The sequence below is a fragment of the Xenopus laevis genome, chromosome 2S, assembly GCF_017654675.1.
Source record: "Xenopus laevis strain J_2021 chromosome 2S, Xenopus_laevis_v10.1, whole genome shotgun sequence".
Lineage (NCBI taxonomy): Eukaryota > Metazoa > Chordata > Amphibia > Anura > Pipidae > Xenopus > Xenopus laevis.
In genome coordinates, this window is record NC_054374.1 from 150375738 (window position 1) to 150402933 (window position 27196).

The following is a 27196-nucleotide window of genomic DNA, read 5'->3' on the forward strand; positions in this document are numbered from 1 at the left end:
AACTATACCTTATTTCAGCTGGTTCCTCAACTGCCTTTAACACACATTGTACTATTTTAAGAATGTATATGAACAAGTAAAATCTGTAAAAAAAATTATAGGTTTCATTAAAGGATAAGTAACCCTTTAAAATGAATGTGAGATTGTTGAGGGTGCTATTCTAAGCACTTTTGCAATTTACATTCAGTATTTATTTCCTTTTTTCCCCCACGATATTAAGGGAAATATGTACTGTTAATATGAATGAATTTTCTTACAACAGCGCCACCTGCTGGTCGGTTTCTGTCAGTTCTGACCACCAAGTAGTCAAGGAAGTTGTCAGGAGAAAGAAAGAGGCTGCTCTGATGTTCTTGTGCTTAGGAAAAAAATAAAAACCTTTCTCAAATCTTTCCCAAGCAGAAGAACATCAGCACAGCCTCTTTCTTTCTCCTGACAACTTTCTGACTACTTGGTGGTCAGAATGATCGGAAAATGACCAGCAGGTGGTGCTGTTGTAACACAATTCATTCACATTAACGATACATATTTCCCTTAATACCTTGGGGAAAAAAGAAAATAAATAATGAATGTAAATTGCAAAAGTGCTTAGAATAGCATCCTCATCAATTTCACATTCAGTTATTTTAAAGGTTTACTTATACTAATAGAATAAAGGAAAACTATACCCCCAAAATGAATACTTAAGCAACAGTTTATATCAATTTAAGTGGTATATTAAAGGAAAACTATACCCCCAAAATGAACACTTAAGCAACAGATCGTTCATATCATATTAAGTGGCATATTAAAGAATCTTACCAAACTGGAATATATATTTAAGTAAATATTGCCCTTTTACATTTGCCTTGAGCCACCATTTCGTGATGGTCTGTGTGCTGCCTCAGAGATCACCTGACCAGAAATACTGCAGCTCTAACTGTAACAGGAAGAAGTGTGGAAGCAAAAGACACAACTCTGTCTGTTAATTGGCTCATGTGACCTAACATGTATGGTTTGTTGGTATGTTTGTGAGTACAGTGAATCCTACGTTCCCAGGTGGCGGCCCTTATTTTTTAAAATGCCAATTTTCTATTTATGATTACCCAATGGCACATACTACTAGAAAAATATATTATTATGAAAATGGTTTATTTACGTGAAGCAGGATTTTACATATGAGCTGTTTTATGCAATATCTTTTTATAGAGACCTACATTGTTTGGGGGGTATAGTTTTCCTTTAAAGAATCTCACCAAACTGGTCTACATATTTAATTTATATAAACTGGTCTAAATATTTAAGTAAATATTGTGCTTTTACATCTCTTGCCTTGAACCACCATTTTGCGATGCTCTCTCTGCTGCCTCAGAGATCACCTGACCAGAAATACTGCAGCTCTAACTGTAACAGAAAGAAGTGTGGAAGCAAAAGACACAACTCTGTCTGTTAATTGGCTCATGTGACCTTACGTATTTTTTTTTTTGGTTTCTTTTTTGGCACTGAATCCTAGGATCCCAGGGGGCGCCTCCCCTTTTTTTTACGATGGCAATTTTCTATTTATGATTACCCAATGGCAACCTTAAACCTCCAGGGCTAGGGCTTGAGTATGCTCAGTTTGCTCCCCCTCCCTCCTCCCCTCCCTGCTGTAATTTGAGCCCAGAGCTATGAGTGAGCAGGGAGTGATGTCACACCAAGCTAATATTGCTGCTGCTATCCTAAACAAACAAGCTTCTAGAGCTGTTTAGTCATGTATGGTAAAGCATTCTGCAGAGTAAATATAGGGGCAGATTTATCAAGGGTCCAAGTGAATTCTAGGGAATTTTCGAAGTAAAAAATTTGAAATTCAAAGTAATATTTTGGATACTTCAAACATCGAATAGGATACTACGACTTTGAATTTACTTCGACTTCGATTTGAAGTAAAAATCGTTCAAATATTTGATCATTCGATAATCAAAGTACTGTCTCTTGAAAAAAGCTTCGACTTCAATACTGCCAAATTAAACCTGCCGAAGTGCTATGTTAGAAAAAGTTTGTAGAAGGTCCCCATAGGCTAAGTCTTTACACATCGAATAAAAATCCTTCAATCTTATGCTAAAATAGTTCGTATCGTAAGATTCAAACGATTTAATCGTTTGATTCGAGCGATTTTTATTTGATCGTCGGATTGCCAAATTCGGTGAAAAAACTTCAAATTCGAATTCGAAGTTTTTCAATTTGATGGTCGAATTTCGTCGTTTTTTGTACTTCGAAATTCGACCCTTGATAAATCTGCCCCATAGTGTTATAGCTTGCACTATTGTGGCTAATCTATTGGCATTAAACTGCTTCAGTAGCTTTTCTTCTCCTTTAAGCATGGCTCAACAAATTATTGTGGCCTTACGTGTTCCAAATAATAGATCCCTTAACTGTCTCTATAGGTGGCTATAGACCGGCTAACCTTTTGGTTACAGATCAGTCAAATGGAAGGATTGGGGCATTCTGGCTGTTATGCTTATGTTTAGACAAGGTATTTTTCTTCTTTTGGAAGGGACCACCAAAATCAGAACACACTTCCCTGCAGTGCTGGAATTGGGGCGGGATGCGGCGGGATGGAATGCCGCTACTTTTTCCCCCCCCCCACTAAATAGCATCCTGTCAGGCGGGATGCTACTGTTCAGAATACCGGAGCTTTTTTTTTTGCGACTCCAGAGCAGGCAGAGCGGTGGAAGGAGGGACTGTTAATAAAAAAAAGGCTTAAGCTTGTCTCAGCATAAATCCGAACTTTATCTGTCTCAGTGCCCAGTGAATAACTTCTTTACAGAGCAGCCGGTAACAGTGCGCACATAGTAGGAGGATTGTCCAACTTGGGCGTCTGTACTTCTTATCTTGCGCATGCGCTGTATTGGGAGACGTGTACAGGGCATGCGCAAGATAAGAAGTACAGACTCCCAAGTTGGACGATTGGGAGACGTGTACAGCGCATGCGCAAGATAAGAAGTACAGACGCCGAAGTTGGACGATCCTCCCACTATGTGCGCACTGTTACCGGCTGCTCTGTAAAGAAGTTATTCACGGGGCACTGAGACAGATAAAGTTCGGATTTATGCTGAGACAAGCTTTATGCCTCTAAGGACAAGGTTAAGCCCTTTATTTTATGCTGAGACAAGATTTATGCTGGGAGTGGGACACGATGTATGCCTCTGTTTAAAGAAGTTAAACAAAAGTGGGAGTGCTGTGGCAGAATGGGATCACACTGATGATGGTTATGGGGAAAGATTTATATTTCCAGGGGTAAGATTAGGATAGTAAAGTATGTGTATATTTATTTCATGGCTGTGAAAAGAGGATAAATACAGGAAAGAAAAGTAGCAAAGTATTTTAAGAACATAGTAAAAGAAAACCCCTGTCAGGCAAAAATTTAAAAACAGAAAAGTGGGGTGCCAGGCTGCTAGCAAAAGAACAGCAAGAGGTAGAACAATATGTTAAAAAGTTAAGAAATGGTGGAAGAAAGAAACACAAACAGAGAAATAGTAGAGGAGCAGGATCATGAACTGATGTATAAGAAAATAAAAGAGAAAGAAAAGCAGAACAGGGAAAAAAAAAGGTTAGTAGTACAGGTATGGGATCCCTTCTCCAGAAACCCGTTATCCAGAAAGCTCAGAATTACGAAATGGCCATCTCCCATATACTCCATTTTATCCAAATTTTAAAAAAAATATTTCCCTTTTCTGTGTAATAATAAAACAGTCGCTTGTACTTGATCCCAACTAAGATATAATTAATCCTTATTGGAGGCAAAACCAGCCTATTGGGTTTATTTCATGTTTATATGATTTTCTAGTAGACTTAAGGTATGAAGATCCAAATTATGGAAAGATCCGTTATCCAGAAAACCCCAGGTTCCAAGCATTCTGGATAGCAGGTCCCATACCTGTATCTTGCTTTTACAAAACTTATGTTTATATGCACGTATAATAACTTTGCACTGGGTGACTTCTGTTCATAGCAAATGTGCTTGATTCATTTAGTGTCAGCTGTTTGTGTTGTCTTGTGGTTCCAGTCACAGTATAATACACACTGTATCTCACCTTTATGCACAATTTAATGTATGTGGGGTGTGGCTATTCACTGTTGCTAATTGTATATGATACTGTTCTCGGGGTGCCAGTTTTTTACCTATTAGTGTCTTCTCTGCATCATTTATTTCTGTCATGTCAGGGCTTAATGCCTCTATTTGTTATATACTGCAATGAGTTCTGGCATGCCTAGTGATTAATGTGATTATTGGCATTTCTTGGGTTAATTACATCCATTTTCTATTGTGGTTGCTAGCATTTCTGGTGTTAAAGCTGATAAATTTCTACAGTGACTCCTAGCATAATGGATCACTATTGAGTTGCAAATAGCTGTGGTGATGCTGCACTAGTAAATCTAACACAGTCCAACAGCAATCAACATGTCACATTTAAACCAAAAAGGGATGTATGTAAAAATAAAGGCATTGATTATAAAAAGTTTTCCAGGTTAGTGTTAATGTGACCTGTTGTTTGCTGTTGGACTAAGTTGTTGTGTTGTTAATAAACATGGAAATAGCAAAATGTTTTTTAAAGTGGTCGAAACAAGAAAGTATTGGTGGGTGTGGCTTATTATGATGGTGGGCGTGGCTTGTTTATGGGCGTGGCTTAACATTTTTCACACCGCACATACCATCCCTCTGCATTTTTGATCCCAATTCAAGCACTGCCTGTGCGGAACCAATTTTTGAGACCCGAACCCACAGCCTGAACCTCAACCTGCATATTTACCCACTTGGATCCGCTATCCGACCCTGGCCTGCAACTGCCTTATGCCCAACCCGATTGCAACCCACCAACCACCATTAAACAGGAAGTGCTGTTGCTGCAAACCAGAAGTGACATCACCAATTTTAAAAGGAGCAAAATATAGACAATGTATCATAAGATAAGAAAAATAGATGAGACCCGCAACTAGGAATGCCATCTGGACAGTATTTTACCGGCCTGACCAGTAAAAATAATGGTTGACCCCAATGTTATGAATAGTGAAAAAAATCTAAATATATAGGAAGTTGTCAACCCTACCCGCAACCCACAGACCCTCAACTATACCCGCGCCCGAATATCCTACCCTCATTCTGCAGGTTACTCACTCATTATGTGGCCCCCGACCTGCTGCTGGACTTTACCCCATGAGATGTTCTGCCCTTCTGATCCAGTCGCTCTATGTTCCCCTCTCTCACCATAAAGACAACATGTGCGGCTAAATCATTTACACTAAAGGCCCCGGGAACTGATCTTTCATAAGGACAAGTAAACCCAGTGACATTGTGCTACAGTTATTGGAAAATAGATTTACTGGGTGCACTGGCCTTACCCTCTTATTCAACATACGTCTCTGCTGAGTGAAACCCACAGACATTAAACTGCTCTCACAATGAGTAATTGTCCCAGTGTAACTCATATGGGCAGGAGTAAAAGCTGTTGGGGCTGATTTATGCTGAATTGTACCAGCGATTCCTTTTCTATTGACGTTTGAGACAGGACAATGACTCCAGTAAAGTTCAGCACCATTTCTTCATCAGCTCCATTGAGTCGATTCACTCGCTGCTTCCAGATCAGACGTAACACAAGCAGCTCAATTAGAGAGTTCAATTAGAAATCAATTAATATAAAATGAAATCAATATCAACTGACCCATTAGCAGAACAGAATTTTACTTTCTGTCTCTGCCAAAAGGATCTGTTCCTTGTGACTGTCCCTCTCCTGCTGGGGATTCTCTTCCTCTCTCAGGAATGTCTGCCCTGAACAATTGAATCAACTCACACTTTTCTGTTCCTTACAGACAAATAAAAGTCAGCTTGGGAACTGAAACCTGTAGATGAGACGATTCATTCCGAGTCCTGCTGGGTTTTATGGAACTTTTTAGCAAATTTTTTACAATTTTAACTTTTATTAAAACATAAATTTTAAAAAAAAATGTTTTTGCTTGTTTGATATTTCAATAAAATGTTTAATTTTTATATACAGGAAAGTGTTATTTTCATTTAATGCATTGCTATAACCTACGGTTGCTTTTCTACTGACCCTGAGCATGACTGGCAGTCGCTGCTGGGCGGAGTCAACGTGTACAAACTGGCGGCTGCTCTGGATCAGTTTGATCAGCACCGAGTTGTGTCAGAAATGACTTTAGTGATTCCCAGGAAAGAGCAGAGGCGCCTCAGTAGCAGAGTCAATTTCCATCAGATTCTACAGGTGTTTGACGGCAGGGACAGTGGCTTTAAAGGAAAACTATACCCCCAAATGAATACCTGAGCAACAGACCGTTTATATCCTAGTAAGTGGCATATTAAAGAATCTTATCAAACTGGAATATATATTTACCGTATATACTCGAGTATAAGCCGTCCCGAGTATAAGCCGAGGTACCTAATTTTAACTCCAAAAACTGGGAAAGCTTATTGACTCGAGTATAAGCCGAGGGTGAGAAATGCAGCAGCTTCTGGTACGTTTCAATCTAGTTTTTGGATGACTATTCTTAGGCACCGGCTACTATTCTAAGCGCCGGCGAATATTCTTAGGCGTCTGCTACTATTCTAAGGCGCCGGCGAATATTCTTAGGCGCCTGCTACTATTCTAAGGCGCCGGCGACCGTTTTTGCGCTTGACCCGAGTATAAGCCAAGGTAGAGTTTTTCAGCATATTTTGGGGGCTGAAAAACTCGGCTTATACTCGAGTATATACGGTAAGTAAATATTGCCCTTTTACATCTCTTGCCTTGAACCACCATTTTGTGATGGTCTGTGTGCTGCCTCAGAGATCACCTCTAAGGGGCAGATTTATCAAAGGTCGAGGTGAATTTTCGAATTGAACAAAATTTGAATTTCAAGCTATTTTTTGTGTAATTCGACTAGGGAATAGTCCAAATTCGATTCGAATTTGAAAAAAAATAATTAAATATTGGAATTTATCATGTACAGTCTCTTTAATGATTAGACTTCAACCATTCGCCATCTAAAACCTGCCGAATTGCTGTTTTAGCCTATGGGGGACCTAGAACCAATTTGGAGTCAATTGGTGGACTTTGAAAAATCGAAGTCTTTTTTGGGAAAAACTTAGGATCGAATGCGCTATTCCTTCATATAAGAATGATTCGAATTTGATTGAAAACTGACCTATTCGACCCAAAAAAAACATTGAAATTCGAATTCAAAAAGACCAACCGTTTTTTCAATTCAAAATTTGACCCTTGATAAATGTGCCCCTTACTGTAACAGGAAGAAGTGGGGAAGCAAAAGACACAACTCTGTCTGTTAATTGGCTCATGTGACCTAACATGTATGGTTTGTTTGTGTGCACCGTGAATTGTACAATACCAGGGGGCGGCCCTTATTTCTTAAAGTGGCAGTTTTCTATTTATGATTACACAATGGCACATACTACTAAAAAAGTATATTATTATGAAAATGGTTTATTTACATGAAGCAGGGTTTTACATATGAGCTGTTTTATGCAATATCTTTTTATAGAGACCTACATTGTTCGGGAGTATAGTTTTCCTTTAATTTGCAGTATTCTTGCCTGAAACGCACAGCTCAAGTCTCTTAGCAGTGCCCATTGTGTGACAAACGGCCAGCGATATTTTTAGGGTAAGGCTCATTGAGAAAAAGTGTTGAGGAGCTTTATAGTGGAGGCCGCGTGAGTAATGGAGGTGAGTGATCAGGTGGTTTATCCGCGGGACGTTGTCTGTGAAATAGAATGAGTAGAAGGTTTTATGAATGTGAGTCAGCGATTACCTGTAAAGCAAAGTGTCCTGAGCTTGTTTGCAGTGAATGTGAATACAGTGTGTGATAGAGAGCGGTAAATGGAAATCCCCTTTAAATGTGGCCAGTCTGGTCCCTTTCAGAGTCAGGGATTGGTGGGAGGCTGTGTGACATCATACTGTGTGTATTGTCTCTCAGTTCAGCCAGGAAATGAATGTGATTTGTGCTGTTTGTCATGAATAACAAGACCTCTATTGATTCTGGCTCACTAATGAAAGGAGCACAGTCATGTGATGGAGAAGGGCCGTGCTATAGCAATGCAAGAGAATGATTCATTAAAGGAACAGTTCAGTGTCAAAATAAAAACTGGGTAAATAGATAGGCTGTGCAAAATAAACAATGTTTCTAATATAGTTAGTTAGATAAAAATATAATGTATAAAGGCTAGAGTGACTGGATGTGTAACATAATAGCCAGAACACTACTTCCTGCTTTTCAGCTCTCTAACTCTGAGTTAGTCAGTGACTTGAAGGGGGGCCACATGGTACATTTCTGTTCAGTGAGTTTGTAATTGATCCTCGGCATTCAGCTCAGATTCAAAAGCAACAGATATGACCCATGTGCCCCCCCAAGTCTCTGGTTACTGCCTGGTAACCAATCAGTGGAACCCAAGAGAGCTGAAAAGCAGGAAGTAGTGTTCTGGCTATTATGTTACACATCCAGTCACCAGTGCACAGGATCACTGCAGAAAATGAATTCAAAGCTCACAACTTCTCTCTTACATCAGCTGAAGCTTTAGTGAGTGCAACACCATTTTCCCACCAGGTGATATTTTGGGAATGAGGGGGGGAAAACCATCTCAGTTGCTGCTCTACTGAAAGTTGGTTGGGAGAAGGCGAGTGTGATGTCCATGATAACGGACTAAACTATTCCTCATGCACTGACTTAAAGGGGTGGTTCACCTTTGAGATAACTGTTAGTATGATGTAGCGAGTGATATTCTGAGGCAATTTGCAATTGGTTTTCATTTTTTATTATTTGTGGATTTTGGGTTATTCAGCTTTTTATTCAGCAGCTCTCCAGTTTGTACTTTCAGCCATCTGGTTGCCAGGGTCCAAATGACCTTAGCAACCATGCATTGATTTGAATAAGAGCCGGTTAGATGAATAGGAGAGGATGTAAATAGAAAGAGGAGTCATAAAAAAATAGCAATAACAATACATTTGTAGCCTTACAGAGCATTTGGTTTTAGAAGGGGTCAGTGACCCCCATTTGAAAGCTGGAAAGAGTCAGAAGAAGGCAAATAGTTCAAAAACTATAAAAAATAAAATAATGAAGACCAATTGAAAAGTTGCCTAGAATTGGCCAAAAGTTTACTCAAAGGGGTTGTTCACCTTCCAAACACTTTTTTCAGTTCAGTTGTTTTCAGATTGTTCCCTAGAAATAAAGATTTTTTTCAATTACATTTTTTACATTTTTTCCAAAATCTAAGTTGAAAGTTGAATGTCCCTGTTTCTGGTGTTTGAGTCGGGCAGTAGAGTCCTGCATGGGTCCATTTTTTTGGGACCCGCATTCTTACCCGCTTGGAACTGCTATCTGACCCGCAAGTACATTATCCACAACCCGGACCCGCTGACCATCAATCAGGAATTGCCGTCATTGTAAACCGGAAGTGACATCATTGGAAGTAGACGTGACCAGAAAAAAAGAGTAAATATAGCTATTGAGGCGGCCCGGCCTGCAAAGTTTAGAGGGCCACCTCAAGTTGATTTAAACAGCCTGAGAGAAGGCGCTGCTTCCCCTCCCTATAGGCGTCTACTAGAAAAAGTGTCCCTGGCCGCAACACTGAGCCATCTATCTATGCAGAGAGCTCATAGCTGCCATCTTTGGTCTTTTGGCTTTGTAAGTAAGTGGCGACACTTGAGATTTTTATTTATGTGCAACTGGAGCCAGTCCCTATTAGAGGCAACTGCACCGGAAAGCGCCACAAATGAGAAGGGTTTTGTTACCCTTTAAATACTATAGGATCGCACCAATATAAAATGCATTGATTTTCACAGAAAAAGGGGCCTTTAGTGTAACATACATAGTAAGTCAGGTTGAAAAAAGACACATGTTCATCAAGTTCAACCTTTTAACTCTATTTTAACCTGCTTAACTGCCAGATGATCCAGAGGAAGGCGAAAAAAACAAAAAAAACAACCCCATCTGAAGCCTCTCCAATTTGCCTCAGAGGGATCTGACCAGTCCCTGGATCAACTTGTACTATGAGCTATCTCCCATAACCCTGTATTCCCTCACTTGCTAAACACCATCCAACCCCTTCTTAAATCTAATTAATATATCAGCCTGTACCACTGATTCAGGGAGAGAATTCCACATCTTCACAGCTCTCACTGTAACAAACCCCTTCCTAATATTTAGGCGGAACCTCTTTTCTTCTAATCGGAATGGGTGACCTTGTGTCAGCTGGAAAGACCTACTGGTAAATAAAGCATTAGAGAGATTATTATATGATCCCCTTATATATTTATACATAGTCATCATATCACCCCTTAAGCGCCTCTTCTCCAGCGTGAACATCCCCAATTTGGCCAGTCTTTCCTCATAGCTAAGATTTTCCATACCTTTTACCAGCTTAGTTGCCCTTCTCTGTACCCTCTCTAATACAATAATGTCCTGTTTGAGTGATGGAGACCAAAACTGTACGGCATATTCTAGATGGGGCCTTACCAGTGCTCTATACAGTGGAAGAATGACCCCCTCATGCCTTGAATCAATGCCCCTTTTAATACAGCTCAAGACCTTATCTGCCCTTGATGCTGCTGACTGGCATTGCTTGCTACAGCCAAGTTTATCATCTACAAGGACTCCAAGGTCCTTTTCCATAATGGATTTGCCTAGTGCAGTCCCATTAAGGGTATAAGTGGCTTGGATATTTTTACATCCCAGGTGCATGACTTTACATTTATCAACATTGAATCTCATTTGCCACTTAGCTGCCCAGATTGCCAGTTTGTCAAGATCATGTTGCAAGTGCCACGTCCTGGATGGAATTAATTGGGCTGGATAATTTTGTGTCATCTGCAAACACTGATACATTACTTACAATACCCTCCCCTAAGTCATTAATGAACAAGTTAAATAAAAGTGGACCCAATACTGAGCCCTGGGGGACCCCACTAAGAACCTTACTCCAAGTAGAGAATGTCCCATTAACAACCACCCTCTGTACCCGATCCTGTAGCCAGTTTCCTATCCATGTGCAAACGACTTCATTAAGCCCAACAGACCTTAGTTTAGAAAGCAGTCGTTTGTGGGGCACAGTATCAAACGCTTTGGCAAAATCCAAATAGATCACATCTACTGCCCCCCCACTATCCAGAATCTTACTTACCACATCATAAAATGCAATCAAATTCGTCTGACATGACCTATCCTTCATAAAGCCATGCTGATTGTTGTTCATAATGCCATTGACTAGGACAATATTTTGAATGTGATCCCTTAACAAGCCTTCAAATAATTTGCCCACCACAGATGTCAAGCTTACTGGCCTATAGTTGCCAGGCTGAGATCGTAATCCCTTTTTGAATATTGGAATAACATCAGCTCTTCTCCAATCCATAGGCACCATACCAGATGACAGTGAATCTGAGAAAATCAGAAATAGGGGTGGGTCTAAAACTGAACTAAGCTCTCTTAGAACCCGGGGGTGTATGCCATCAGGCCCTGGAGTGTGATTATGTTGCCTTGGACAATGTATCAGCAGGTCCCACAAGAGCCAATTCATGAGCAAATCAAAAGGAAATCAAAAACATTTAATTTACATTTTCTATAGTATGTTAAACGTTTGCATTTTTTTTATACAGAGGAAATATACGAACATACAAAAATAGAAACTATTACTATTCACATGAAAGATCAGTTTTGCTATGAATAAATCAACGTCAGATACTTTAACGTCACCAATTTCTTCTCTGAAATATCCGAAGAGCGATGGAAAGAGTGAAAAAAGGCAGAGCCACTGCAAACTGGGGCGCAAGTATAATGGGGTTCAGAGTGACAGTTGTTACCTGTAGTGGGAGGAGCTCCATGTGCAGCCTAACTTGCTTTAGTGAGTAGAGAGTTGTGATAGGGCAAGTGCTTGTGAATGTAGATCCTCTGTACATGGCAAAAATGTAAAATTTGAACCTTGATAAATCTTCCCCATAATGTGGAAAAAAACAGTTGGAAAGTTTTTACTCTGATATATTTGCTCCGATTTCAAGACTTTAACTAATGGTGGACACACACACACACAGCTCTTCATTATTCAACACATTTAAAGAAGAACTAAACCCCCTTTTTGGCAAAAGTCCCCACTGGCCCCCCTTACTGCACTATGCCCCTGAATTGTGTCCCCTCTAGAAATACTAACCGCACATGCAGAGTCAGTGGAGCTCACGGGCGCCATCTTCACGGCGCTTCAGTATTCTTTGTGGCTTCTTCCTTTCCTTTACTTTTGGTGCATGCGCAGTTGTAACGAACTGGAAAATTGCTCCAACTGCACATGCTCCCATACAGCGCTCACGTAACTAAGAATACCGAAGCGCCGGAAGATGGCGACTGTAAGCTCCGCTGCACTGACTCTGCATGTGTGGTCAGTATTCCAAGAGGGGACACAATTCAAGGGTAACATTGTGCAGGGGGGGAAGCAGGGACTTTTGCCTAAAGGAGCGTTTAGTTCTCCTTTAATTAAAACAATTGAACAAGATATAAACACAAAACAAAAAAAGATATAAACAAGTGTATGTCTGATTCCACATTGTGGAAATACTTCCGTCAGTTCCTCACCACTGACCAAGTAACTGACCCAGCACCATTCAGCTACAGGGCCAATTAGATAAAAGCCACACCTTCTTCTATTCACCTCTGACAACTGGTGCAACTGTCAGCATAAAGCAACAGCAGATCCCCAGCTCTACCTATAGACGTACAGCTAAATCCAAGTATTTCTCCATTGTCTGGATCTACTGCCGGCCCACGAATGACTCTTCTATTATGAGGAATCCACAACATGTCTCTATAGGAAACGGCAAAATCTCTCTCCTAATATATTGTACATAGGTCACAAGCTGCATAATTAGGGGCAGATTTATTAAGGGTCGATGTGGAAATTCTAATTTTAAGTCACCAAAACTGTCAAATTCAACTAGGGAACTGTTGAAATTCAATTCAAGTTTTTTTTTTATTATACACTGGCCCTTTAAGAACTCGAATTTGACTATTTGCATAATTAGGGGCAGATTTATTAAAGGGATACTGTCACGGGGAAAAGATTTTTTTTCAAAATGAATCGGTTAATAGTGCTGCTCCAGCAAGAATTCTGCACTGAAATCCATTTCTCAAAAGAGCAAACAGATTTTTTTATATTTAATTTTGAAATCTGACATGGGGCTAGACATATTGTCAATTTCCCAGCTGCCCCCAGTCATGTGACTTGTGCTCTGATAAACTTCAATCACTCTTTACTGCTGTACTGTAAGTTGGAGTGATATCACCCCCTCCCCCCCCCTGCAGCCAAACAACAGAACAATGGGAAGGTAACCAGATAAAAGCTCCCTAACACAAGATGACAGCTGCCTGGTAGATCTAAGAACAGCACTCAATAGTAAAAACCCATGTCTCACTGAGACACATTCAGTTACATTGAGAAGGAAAAACAGCAGCCTGCCAGAAAGCATTTCTCTCCTAAAGTGCAGGCACAAGTCACATGACCACGGGCAGCTGGGAAATTGACAAAATGTCTAGCCCCATGTCAGATTTCAAAATTGAATATAAAAAATTCTGTTTGCTCTTTTGAGAAATGGATTTCAGTGCAGAATTAACTGATGTGTTTTGAAAAAAACATTTTCCGATGACAGGATCCCTTTAAGGGTCGACATGGAAATTCTAATTTTGAAACGCCAAAACTGTCAACTTCAACTAGGGAATTGTTAAGATTCGATTCAAGTTTTTTTTTTTTTTTTATTATACACTGGCCCTTTAAGAACTCGAATTTGACTATTCGCTACCTACAACCTGCCAAACTGCTGTTTTAGTCAATGGGAGAGGTCCGGGGAGTTGTTTGCTGCCTTCCTGACATTCAAGTTTTTTAGGGAGAAAAAACAAATTGAGTTTTAAAAACTCAAATCGAATTCGATGTGAGTTTTCAGGTCGATCCTATTCATCTGAGTTTGAAAAATTCGATGTTTAGAATAAATTTAGATTGTATTTCGAGTTCGTAAAAACTCAAATGGATTTGAAATTCGACCTCATTAAAAAACGAGCCCATAAAAGTCCTGCATGGGAGGAACTAAATATCCAATAATAAAAAAAAAGCGCAGATATTTGCACAGGGTGAATAACTCCTTTAATCAAGTGTCTTATTTGAATGAAACTGCACCTCTGTTTAGCTCCATTGTAATGAAACATTTCATGACTACACAGTAGCTTATTTAGATCAGTGATATTAGAGCTACTGCAACCAATGCAACAGTGTAATTAAAGGTGAACCATACCCATTATTTCTGCTGTGATACTGGCCCTTTAAGGTGACAGATTCATTGGTTATCACTGGTTTGCTGGGTAAAGGAATCTTCACAGAACACAATATAAATCTGTTCTACGTATCCACATAGTCTGATAAAGTCTATTGCCTCTTCAGTGCAAGGCCAGTAACATTGTGTGTACTGATCCAATGGCTAAATCTGGGGATTTTAAGAACAGGCAATTTCATAGACGTCAGACATACGACAGCTGGACTCTATAGGCACAGATTAGCAGCTTCACCTGCAAGAGAGAATGAGGGGAAATGCCTTTTAGTTAAAGCACAACATTTCCAAGGTGTCTATAAATGACTCATGGAGGCAACACTTTTAATGACATTTAGCCGATTATTATGACAGTTACACAATGGCTACTGGTTTGTCACTAATGTGTCTGGTGCAACAGTATAAAGAGTAGGGAGCGAGACTGAGACTGAGCCGAGACAGGACTAAAAATCTCAGTACAGATATTGCTTCCAACTATAGGACGAGAACTTTACAGATTGCAGGTCCAAGAATGAAACGTTATTTCATCAGATAAATAGACGGCAGCAACAGCAGAACAGGGACATTTGCACCATCAGCACGGCTTTTATATTGTAGGTTGGTTTAGATCTGTTCCCAAAAAGTTAATAGCAAATCAGAACATTGCAGTTAACATTATATATATATATATTAGGGATGCCCCGAATTCAGGATTCGGTTCGGGATTTGGCCAGGACTCGGCCTTTTTCAGCAGGATTCGGATTAGGTCAAATCCGAATTTGCATATGCAAATTAGGGACGGGGAGGGAAATCTTGTGACTTTTTGTCACAATACAAGGAAGTAAAAAATGGTTCCCCCTTCCCACCCCTAATTTGCAAATTAGCATTCGGTTCAGTATTCGGCCCGAATCTTTCGCACAGGAGGTATATATAGTGAATAAAGTACCCCCTCTTGTAAAATATAAGGATATTATAAGTTACCGAGGAGTTTCATGACCATATAAAAACATGAGGCCGAAGGCCGAGTGTTTTTATACAGGTCATGGAACTCCGAGGTAACTTCTAATATCCTCATATTTTACAACTGGGGGTACTTTATTAATTATAATACACAAATTTTAGTGAGTCATGTGACAGAAATGACATCACTACTCACCGTTTATAACTGATGACATCACTACTCACCGTTTATAAGGATATAATTTACAAGATATTCATGGCTTTTGTGTATTATAGACAGATATAGATATAGTGAATGAAGTACCCCCTCTTGTAAAATATAAGGATATTTATAAGTTACCGAGGATAACTTCTAACATCATCATATTTTGCAACTGGGGGTACTTTATTTATTATAATACACAAATTTCAGGGAGTCATGTGACAAAAATGACATCAGAACTTACCGTTTATAACTGATGACATCAGAACTCACCGTTTATAAGGATATAATTTACAAGATATTCATGGCTTTTGTGTGATATAGAGATAGAGAGAGAGCGAGAGAGATAGATATACATACATACACACACACTAGTTATGCACTGAATCCACTATTTTGGATTTGGCCGAACCCCTGAATACTTTGAAATAGATTTTGCAGAATACCAAACCGAATACTAATTTGCATATGCAAATTAGGGGTGGGGGAACCATTTCTTACTACCTTGTTTTGTGACAAAAAGTCATGAGATTTCCCTCCCCGCCCCTAATTTTCATATGCAAATTAGGATTCGGATCGGCTGCGCAGAAGAATTCGACCAAATCCGAATCCTGCTGAAAAAGGTTAAATCCTGGATTTGGTGCATCCCTAATACACACACACAAGAATACAGTTATGCAATGAACTAACCTTTGCAGCTGGAACTTCCGTCAGTCTAATAAAGAGTTTATTAACACCAGCCACAGGGCTGAAGGAATAAATAAAGTGAGCATCCTAGAAGAAAACAGATTTGAGACTGGTCACACCAGAACAGGTCATGTAAAAAGCATTTAGCAAACTGTGGTTTGTTCACAAGAAAGAAAAAAAAAATGCTTTTTTCAATTGCTTTCCGTTTTTCAAAAAAGTAAGTTGAATTTTCAGGTCTCTGGTGTTTCAGTCGGGCGGCTCAGTGATCCAGAAACACATTGTGAACTGTTACAATTTTGCAACATTGAGTTGATAAATTTCTCAGCAGCATGTCTGGAGTATTAGTAACTATTGTATCAATTCTAACAGCTGCCTGAGATTCTGCTCAGCAGGGACAAAGATAAGAAATGGATCAGCTAAATTTATCAATTAAGAACAGTTACAGGGTCGGCGACCCCCTCACCCAGAGCTGCTTTACAAAAAGACATAAAACGGTGAAATATGAAAGTTTAAACTTCAACACTGGAAACATATTTGGTCACAAATAAATAATAGAAAGTAATTGTGAATATCTGAAAGTAACTGAACAAGCCCTTTCACTTCTCCATGGACCAGCCAATAAATTGTCTCCTTTTATGTCAATAAGTCAATTCCTAAAAATGACAATTTCCTCCTACAAGCAGGTTTGATGAACAGAGATAACAGGACGCATGATGTAGTTGAACTGCAGCCCTATAAGCTCTATACTAAGGGCTGAGAGTTGGGATACAGCACCGCAGCTGCTCAGATTTCTGCCTTGGCTGCATTGAGCATGATGATGTGTAACAGAGAAGCCTTAAAGGGGAAGTAAAGTCTAAAATAGAATAAGGCTAGAAATGCTGTATTTTGTATACTAAATATAAACATGAACTTACTGCATCACAAGCCTAATCAAACAAATAATTTATGCTTTCAAAGTTGGCTACAGGGGGTCACCATCTTGTAACTTTGTTAAACATCTTTGCAAGACTAAGACTGTGCACATGCTCAGTGTGGTCTGGGCTGCTTAGGGATGGTCATAAATGATTAAAACAGCACAAGTCAAATAATATCTGTCAGAAGCCGAGACAGCAAGACTGATAAATAATCAGAACATACAGACTGCACTGGGTCTGTGGATACAAATCTACACAGTTGTTACAGGGAAACAAAGCTGCTGAATTTTGGGAAGTAAGGTGGGGCCTCCCCCCTGTCGTTTGAAAGTATGATCGTTTCCCTGCAGAAGTTAGTGAGCGTCTGAAGTTTCCTAACTGCAGCTGTCAGAGCAAGTAAAATGAAGGGGACATTTCACTGCATACAGTCAGGTTTATTATAAAAACAGTACATATGTTTTAATTAAAGTATATTGGAGATAGGTTTCTTTTCATTAAAGTAAAAATGGGATTTTATTTTTTTGCCTTTACATCCCCTTTAAAGGGGTGGTTCACCTTTGAGATAACTTAGAATATCACTCTCTACATCATACTGAGACAAGTTGCATTTGGTTTTCATTTTTTATTATTTGCGGTTTCCGCGTTATTTAACTTTTTAGCCAGCAGCTCTTTGCAATTTCAGCCATCCAGTTGCTAAATTACCCTAGCAACCCACGCATTGATTTGAATAAAAGTCTGGAATATGAATAGGAGAGGCCTGAATAGAAAGAGGAGTAATAAAAAGTAGCAATAACACATTTGTAGCCTTACAGAGAATTTGTTTTTTAGACCCCCCCCATTTGAAAGCTGGAAAGAGTCAGAAGAAGAAGGCAAATAACTTTAAAAAAAATAATGAAAACCAATTGAAAAGTTGCTTAGAACTAGCCATTCTATAACATACTAAAAAAATGCCTTAAAGGCGAACCAACCCTTTAATCAATATCTGGCTCAGCTGCACCACCTCCATTCACTGAACGAGGGAAACAAGGAATGACTGGGTTTAGTAAATGGAGGGGCCAAGCAATGAGAAAATGCTGCACAGACAGGAGCTGGAACAGCACAACACTATGGATCAGCTACACTGAAACTATATATATATATAACAAACAAGGGAAAGTTGTGCTCACCACTAGTTTTTAAAATCATTAGGCGGGGGTGCAATGAGGGTGTGACCACAAAATACATATAGACAAATACAAGATTCCTCTGCACTCAACCCATTATCAATATATTTAAGACAGAGACATTTTGTGCATACTGCTACTGAAAAATGCCTTACCCTTTAAACAAAACAGGGATTGTTTGTCCATATATTGCAATATATTTAAGCTGGCCAACTACGTCAGTCATATATATATATATATATATATATATATATATATATATATATATATATATATATACATACATACATACATACTTACCAAAAATACCGGCAGCTGGAATTTATCATTCAATACCACAGCTTGCACACCGCATGGTCCACACAGTCGCACCACCACTTCTTTACCAAAATAGTTTGCATGGAACACAAACAGGAGGATCCCAGATCCTATGGAATACAAGAACATGAAGATGCAGAATAAGGCAAATACTAACCAGTCCTATGACTCATTTATCAAGTTAGGTGGGGCCACATTATAGGTGTACAGATTTCTAAAAATATTAATAAATGAACAAGCACATCAGCTGCAATAACCACAGCAGCCAGCAGATGTCACTACATAACTTCTGTTTCCTTATCTCAGGAAGTTATTTGCCTTTGACTTTAACATAAATAATGTGATGGGTTGAGCAGAGAAGTGAGAGTCGTAGGATGTGCTGGTGTCATTCAGTGATATGAGCTTGGGATAAAAGGATTCTGCTACATTGTTTTCACAGTCAGGAGAAGCAGTAATAGATCTAATTTGTCATATATTGTTGTTGCATAGACACAATGTAGCAGAATAAAGTTCTCCTCCAGCCGAAACCCCAGTTCCAGCAATTGCTGCATGTTCTGCCATTAAAGGTGAACGATCGTGAAAATTTAACATAAGCTTCCTAATATTGAAATAAGAAACTTTCTAAATACAATTAAATATTATGTACTGTTTCTGAAAGTTTATCTCCACTATCACAGCGCTATGCAATATGTTGGCGCTATAAAAATGCATGGTAATAATAATAATAACCATCCCTCTCCGGCATCAGTTTCTCTTCATTCTGTCTTCATGCAACAGTTGGGTGTCAGATATTCATTGACAGTTAGATCCAATATATCTTATAGGGGGGCTCCTTTCCTAGCAGATGTATTAGAGCTCACTCAAATAACTGATTCCAGTACAAACAAAATAACTGCCTTTTGCACAAATTCTGCATGTAGAGAGACATGATGTCTGGTGATTTTAATAGTGAGCTCTAATACATCTTCTAGGCAAAAGGAGCCCCCCTATAAGATATATTGGATCTAACTGTCAGTGAATATCTGACACCCAACTCCAACATGAAGACAGAATGAAGAGGAAACAGGTGCTGAGAGAGGCATAGTTATTATTATTATTACAATGCATTTTTATTGCACCAACATATTGTGCAGCACTGGGATAGTGAAGATAAACTTTCAGAAATGGTTCAGAATGTTTAATTGATTGTATTTAGAAAGTTTCTGATTTGCGTATGATGAAGCTTATATAAAATGTTCATTTTTGTGATAGTTCCCCTTTAAGAGACTTATGAAGAAGCAGGCAAGGAATTTTCAGAATTGGAGTCTTGTTTGGACTCATTGCAACATTGGTTCAACAGTCAGGACAAGGCAAAGAACAGAATTGCCAGAAAGACACGACTTTCAATAGTAAATGAGATTCAGCAGTAAATTCAATAAGGGATTTACCTTCTGGGGTAGTAAATGGAGGTTTGTAGGAAAAATCCAAAGAGAAATCTGGTCCCTCACAGAGTCGGTGACACGCAAGTGGGAAAATTGGTTCCAGCAGAGTAAGGCGAGTGTCAAAGTATTCCTTTATTGCATCTTCTACCACTCTGGAGAGGCTAATGGGACATTTATTACATGAGGGATATGCCAAGGACAAAATGGTGTCATCCAGCATCACAGTCAAAGATCCACTAGTAATGAACTAAAACTACACTACAGACACTAAGAGGAGCAACAGTAGAGCAAGAACACTGATGTTTGGTGCCAAGTGATGTTCCTTGCATTTCCCTCTATATTTCTGGGTCACAAATGTCCTTTGGAGGTAAACTTTATTTTAGAGAAGGCCTCAACTGCAACAACTCTCTCACTGTGTATCCAAGAAAAAACACACACATTAAAGGCGAATTCAACCCTTTAATAAAAAAACCCCATACTTCCCACCCCACGTAGACCCCCCTCCCTCCTCCCCCCAGCCTAGTTGCCCCCCGGGGAGAAGCCCCAAACTTTATACTTACCCCTTGGCGCAGTTTCTGGCATCGGAGTTCACCGCAGCCATCTTCCGGGTCTTCGGTAAGCTAAGTTGGAAACTGGCATGTCAGCGAATGCGCAGTTGGAGCAATTTCCCGGTTTGCGACAACTGCGCATGAGCCAAAACTCACGAAAATTGCCGAAGCACCGGAAGACACAAAGACCCAGAAGATGGCTGCATGGAACTCGATGCCAGAATCTGCGCCGGGGGGTAAGTTTAAATATGGGTAACGGGGTTTTTTTTAATTAAAGGGTTGAATTCTCCTTTAAGGGGCAGATTTATCAAGAGTCAAAGTGAAAATTCAAATTTGAGTTTTTTTTTTTAATGGCCAAAACTGTCAAATTCGACTAGGGAATTGTTAAAATTAGATTTGAGTTTTTTAAAGAATTCGAATTTCCAAATTTATCATACACTGCTCCTTTAAGAATTCAAATCTGACTATTTGCCACCTAAAACCTGCCATAGCCTATGGAAGACGTCCTGGGATCAATTTGGAGTTGTTTGCAGCCTTCCTGACATTCGAGTTTTTAAAACTCGAATTTGATTGATCCTATTCATCCGAGTTAAAAAAAATCGCAATTTAATACATTTTATTTTGTAAGAATTGTAATTCAAATTTCTGAATTGTTTTTGGTGTCAAAATTCACCCATTCGAATTTTAATCCCCCAATTCGAATGTAAACTCCACCGTCGAAACGGTTCTTATCCGAACATTCGCCACCTTAAACCTGCCCAGTTCATGTAAAAGTCAATGGCAGAGGTTCGTTGAACTATTTGAATATGTTAACTGCCTTCCTGACATTCAAGTTTTTTTCGGAGGGAAAAAATGTTCTAGTTGTTCGTATTTGATTGAATATTAGACATTTGAATTTATTGTTAAATAAACTCCCGTTCGAGTTGTGAGTACTGTATATTTGAATTCATTAGAGTAAAAAAAAAAAAAAAAAAAAAAAAAACATTCACAAATTCGAAACTTTGATAAATCTGCCCATAAATATTGAATTAAAAATATACAAGGGTGGAAAGTATAAAGCCCACTTAATTCCTGTTCCTAGTTTCTTTCAAGGAGCCAGGAATGCCCTCATACTCTCCGTTGAAGGTTAGGCCGACAATAAATATCCTTTTTTTTATCAGCATGAATATAGTTTTTGGACTATAATGTTGGTCTCTATCATGCTTCATGTTTGTACTTTATACTTAATATAGTAGGGATGCACCGAATCCAGGATTCGGCCTAATCCTTCTGCCAGGCCGAAGCGAATCTGAATCTTAATTTGCATATGCAAATTAGGGTCTGGGATGGAATTTGCGTGACTTTTTGTCATATAACAAGGAAGTAAAAACTAATTGCCTATGCAAATTAGGATTCGGCCAAATCTTTCGCGAAGGATTCGGGGGGGGATTCGGCCGAATCCAAAATAGTGGATTTGGTGCATCCCTGTAATATACTCCCTGTAGCCAATATACCTTCTTTTACTAAGAAGTATGTTCAGCCCAAAAGACTATTTCTATTATTACTATTACTGATATCGTTGAACTAATAATAAACAAGGGGACCTTATACTGCAATGAATATTATTCTGCAGACAAGAAGTTGCTTGATGTAGTTGGACTGTGCCAGATCAGTGTTACGCAGCCCAAGAACTAGGCAGTATATTGTGTAAGAGATCATAGGAATAAATAAAAACACATAACCAGCTGGTGATGGAGACCGAGGAAACAAATACTTACGTTTCCAAATGTTTTTTTATCATCTCGTGTAAGAGCACATTATTGCTTTGCATAGCGAACTGCAGCGCATTGCCCTGATGCTTGGACTGTACATTACAGTCGACGCCGTATTCTAGCAAGAGTCGCACAATATCAGAGTTTCCCCTTTTACATGCCTAGAGAAACAAGAGAAAACAATTATTTGCTTATATATACACAGTAGTGAATAAAGTACCCCCTATTGTAAAATACAAGGATATTAGAAGTCACCGAAGGAGTTCCATGACCATTAGGGTTGCCACCTTTTTAAAAACAATTTACCGGCCAGCGGTGGGGGTGGGAACTAAAGGGGCGGGCCGTGATGCAAAAAGGGGTGGAGCAACAGGAGTCATGCCGCAAAAGGGAGCAGGGCACGACATGCAAGATGACGAAGAAAGGGTAAGTTCTCACTGGAGGGCAAGGGCTTTTGTTAAGGGTATTACAAATTACCAACAGCTACATTGCTGGTAAATTTGTAATGCCGGCCCAGCAGGTGTTTTACCGGCTAGGTATAAAGAAAAAAGATATAAAAGCACGAGCCCGAAGGAGTCATGGAACTCCGAGGTCACTTCTAATATCCTCATATTTTCCAACAAGGGGTACTTTATTTATTACAACACACACGTTTTAGTGAGTCATGTGACAAAAATGACATCACTGCTGACCGTTTATAACTGATGACATCACTAGTCACTGTTTATAAGGATATAATTTACAAGATATTCATGGCTTTTGTGTATTCTATGGATATTAACGTTAATAACTGGTAAAGCTAAGGAATTGCTTTGGGTGTCCAGTAAAATGCAAACAGGTTGTTTAAATTAATCCGGAGAATGGTTTACTTAGGTTGGAATGTACTTATAAAAACATGAAGGTGTGCAAGGTCCATTAGCCATCAGACTATCCATAATTAATTCACACTGGGAGAAGATAAACTGGAAACCATAGATAAAGATGAACAGATAGGGAACTTGCACAGTACAAGGCAGTCAGTAGGTATAGAACTATCGTCTACATTCCCACAAGGACTCGTATATAACAAACTTCACGTTGGGAAGAAGCACCAAAACATAATTTGGCCAAGTCATACAACAGAAAATGTATGCTGTATAGTACAGGTATGGGATCCGTTATCAAGAAAGCTCCGAACTACGGGAGGCCCCTCTCCCATAGACTCGTGTAATGTTTCAACCACACACCTTTAGTTTACTGCACTGGTGGTGCTGGAGCTCTGTTGACCCAGCCGGGTCCCTTAGCAACAGCAAATGTATGGAAATGGACACACACACACAAACGTATTTGAAGTCGGGGAGCTTACCCCTTTGATTTTGCTACCACAATATCATATTTTATTGTGGTAGCAAAATAAAAGGGGTAAGCTCCCCGACTACAAATACTTGAGTGTGTGTGGATCCGTTTCCATACATTTCATCTCCCACAGACTGCATTTTATCCAAATAATCCAAATATTTTAAAATATTTGCCTTTTTCTCTTTAATAATAAAACAGTATCATGTACTCAATCCCAACTGAGATATAATTAATCATTATTGGAAGCAAAAGCAGCCAATTGGGTTTATTTAATGTTTACATGATCTTCTAGTAGACAAGGTATGAAGATCCAAATTACAGAAAGATCCATTATCCAGAAAGCCCCAATTTCCCGAGCATTCTGGATAACAGGTCCCATACCTGTAACATGTTTTTAACTTCTTGAATTCTAAAAACACGCATAAAACGGAAAACATGATTTATTAGACTTCATCTGCACATTACTGAATGTAAACAAGATTACCTTCATCAGAGCAGTTTCACCAGACGCCTGCTGCACATTAACGTAAGCACCAGCCTCCAAAAGAAGTGCCACTGTTGCCAAATAGTTCTTTAAAAAAAAAAAATTGCTTGTGTTATAAATTTTACACACTTACAAATATAAATCTATTTTTTTAAAAATCCTTAAAGGACCAGTAACGTCAAAAATTTTTACAAAAAAATTCGTTAGAATACAACGAAAAAAAAAACACCAACACAAATTAAAATTTAAAATAGCAAAGCCTTTATTAAGAAATAACTTACAGAAACTCCACTTCCTGTCCTCTTCAGAAACGGCGAAAGGGCGACCATCCATCTGCAGCGCTCGATTTCTCCTCCTGGCTATACGCTGACAGTGTGTCCTCTGCCCCATCGCCTTATACAGCTCTTCTTCATCCAGCAGCAGTATGAAGGCGATGTCTCCTGCTCCTCCGCTCCAGGAATGCAGCCCTGACTGCCGACCCTGTGCCCACTCCGTCACTGTCAAGGCAGCTGAAACAAAGCAGCCGCAAAAGAATGCGTCCAACACTGAGCCGGCAACCCCAGGAGGACGAGCTTCTTTTGGTGAGCCGTGCTGCTCCCCGCCTGCAGCTGCTGCTGCTCCCTCTGTCAAACTGCTGTTGGGCTGCTGAAGGCTGAATCGTGAACCGGCAGGATTTTGTGGGGGACAGCCTTTCGCCCTGGAGCGGTGCAGACTCAGCCTCTTAATACACTCAATGCGGACCTGCCGGGGTTGTATGATTTACTTTTATTTACTCCTCCTGCCGGCTCAGTGTTGGACGCATTCTTTTGCGGCTGCTTTGTTTCAGCTGCCTTGACAGTGACGGAGTGGGCACAGGGTCGGCAGTCAGGGCTGCATTCCTGGAGCGGAGGAGCGGGAGACATCGCCTTCATACTGCTGTTGGATGTAGAAGAGCTGGAGAAGGCGATCGGGCAGAGGACACACTGTCAGTGTATAGCCAGGAGGAGAAATCAAGCGCTGCAGATGGATGGTCGCCCTTTCGCCGTTTCTGAAGAGGACAGGAAGTGGAGTTTCTGTAAGTTATTTCTTAATAAAGGCTTTGCTATTTTAAATTTTAATTTGTGTTGGTGTTTTTATTTCATTGTATTCTAACAAATTTTTTTGTAAAAATTTTTGACGTTACTGGTCCTTTAAAGGGCATGTAAAGGCAAAAAAATAAAATCCCATTTTTACTTTCTTTAATGAAAAACAAACCTATCTCCAATATACTTTAATTAAAAAATGTGTACCGTTTTTATAAGAAACCTGACTGTATGCAGTGAGATTCTCCCTTCATTTACTGCTGTGGATAGGAATTGTCAGACGGTCCCTAACTGCTGAGCAGGGAAACAATCATACTTATGAACAGCAGGGGGAGCCCCCGCCTTACTTCCCATCCATGCAGAACTCAAGCAGCTTTGTTTATGATGATCCCTAAGCAGCCCAGACCACACTGAGCATGTGCACTGTCTTAGTCTTGCAAAGATGTTTAACAAAGTTACAAGATGGTGACCCCCTGTGGCCAACTTTGAAAGCATAAATCATTTGTTTGATTAGGCTTGTGGTGCAGTAAGTTCATGTTTATATTTAGTATACGAAATACAGCATTTCTAGCCTTATTCTATTTTAGACTTTACATGCCCTTTAAAGGAAAACGATACCCCCATAAATGAATACTTGAGCAACATATAGTTTATATCACATTAAGTGGCATATTAAAGTAAATATTGTCCTTTTACATCTCTTGCCTTGAACCACCATTTTGTGATGGTCTGTGTGCTGTCTCAGAGATCACCTGACCAGAAATACTGCAGCTCTAACAGGAAGAAGTGTGAGAGTAAAGGTGGCCATACAGGGGCAGATTGACTGCCGATATGGGTCCTTTAGACAGATTCAGCATCTTATCTGCCCGTGTGTGGGGGTTTCTGATGGGTCCTCCCGATCAATATCAGGCAAAAATCTGCCAGATATCGATCGGTCAAGTTTGATTTTTTTTCCACAATCCAGGACCGCATCAGCTAGTTAATGTGGTTCAGGATCCATCGGTGCCCATTTTCTAGCATTGCAATCTGATCACTCATCCCAGCCGTTAGTGGGCATATCGGGTTAAGATCTGCTAGTTTGGCGAGTGTATGGCCACCTTAAAAGACAGAACTCGGTCTGTTAATTGGCTCATGTTTGTGTGCACCGTGAATCCCAGAATCCCAGGCGGCGGCCCTTATTTTTTAAAATGGCAACTTTCTATTTAGGATTACCCAATGGCACATACGACTAAAAAAAGTATATAATTATGAAAACGGCTTATTTACATGAAGCAGGGTTTTACACATGAGCTGTTTTATGAAATATATTTAGAGAGACCTACATTGTTTGGGGGGTATAGTTTGCCTTTAAGAGCAATGCTACACAGGGCTTGAAACTCAGCCAGTGGGAAAGCACCGGACAAAAATCAGCTCCTACACTACAAAGACTGGCTGGGCTGCACAAACACAGCAGATTCTAGCACCGAAATCCAATGCATGTACCTGCACCCAGGACAACACAAGGGTTTCGGGTGCAGGCAAGGTAAGGGTCAGATTGTAGCAGTCCAAAATATATATCCCAACACCAATTCTGAGATTCTGAATTGATAAAAATAATTTCTGTCTGCTTGATCCTCTAAAACATTAAAAGTTACAGCGGTTTAAAATCCGCTCACCACCTGCCCCGAGCCCTGCGTTTATTACACAATCCTTCCCACGTTCCTTCCAACAGTTGTTTGTATTCATAGATAAATATACATAAGGATCAGCTTACCCTCTCCACGGGGTGACCCGGGTGCTGCCGCCCCGAGTCTTTCGCTAAGGGAGATGATGAAGTACATAGTTACGAAACGCGTCAGACCATGTGTTAGCATTTCTTCTTTTAAACTGATGTAAACCAATAAAGGATGAATTTTTAACCAACAACCTATCCGAGCGATCCTTTTGACTTTGGAGTGCGCCGCAACGACTTGGATGTGAAAGGGTCGGATTGTAGCCAAGAGGCTGACACTGTGTGACACTAGAGCAAAGGGTATAGACTATATCCACTGCACCCTCACAACAGCTTTTCCATCTAGGTCA

General features: G+C 39.8%; 1 protein-coding gene across 1 annotated transcript in view; it reads right to left on the reverse strand.

Moving 5' to 3' along the window:
- Positions 1-14117: 14117 nt before the first annotated feature.
- The window catches only part of mphosph8.S (M-phase phosphoprotein 8 S homeolog), a 30020-nt gene continuing 16941 nt past the window's right edge, over positions 14118-27196 (reverse strand). The window contains exons 9-14 of the mRNA XM_018250305.2: positions 24075-24161; positions 22262-22416; positions 19963-20117; positions 18518-18645; positions 16147-16230; positions 14118-14553 (exon numbers count right to left, since the gene is read on the reverse strand). Of these exons, the coding sequence (XP_018105794.1) occupies positions 14506-14553; positions 16147-16230; positions 18518-18645; positions 19963-20117; positions 22262-22416; positions 24075-24161 (657 nt within the window). The 3' untranslated portion in view covers positions 14118-14505. The remainder of the gene's footprint in view (positions 14554-16146; positions 16231-18517; positions 18646-19962; positions 20118-22261; positions 22417-24074; positions 24162-27196) is intronic.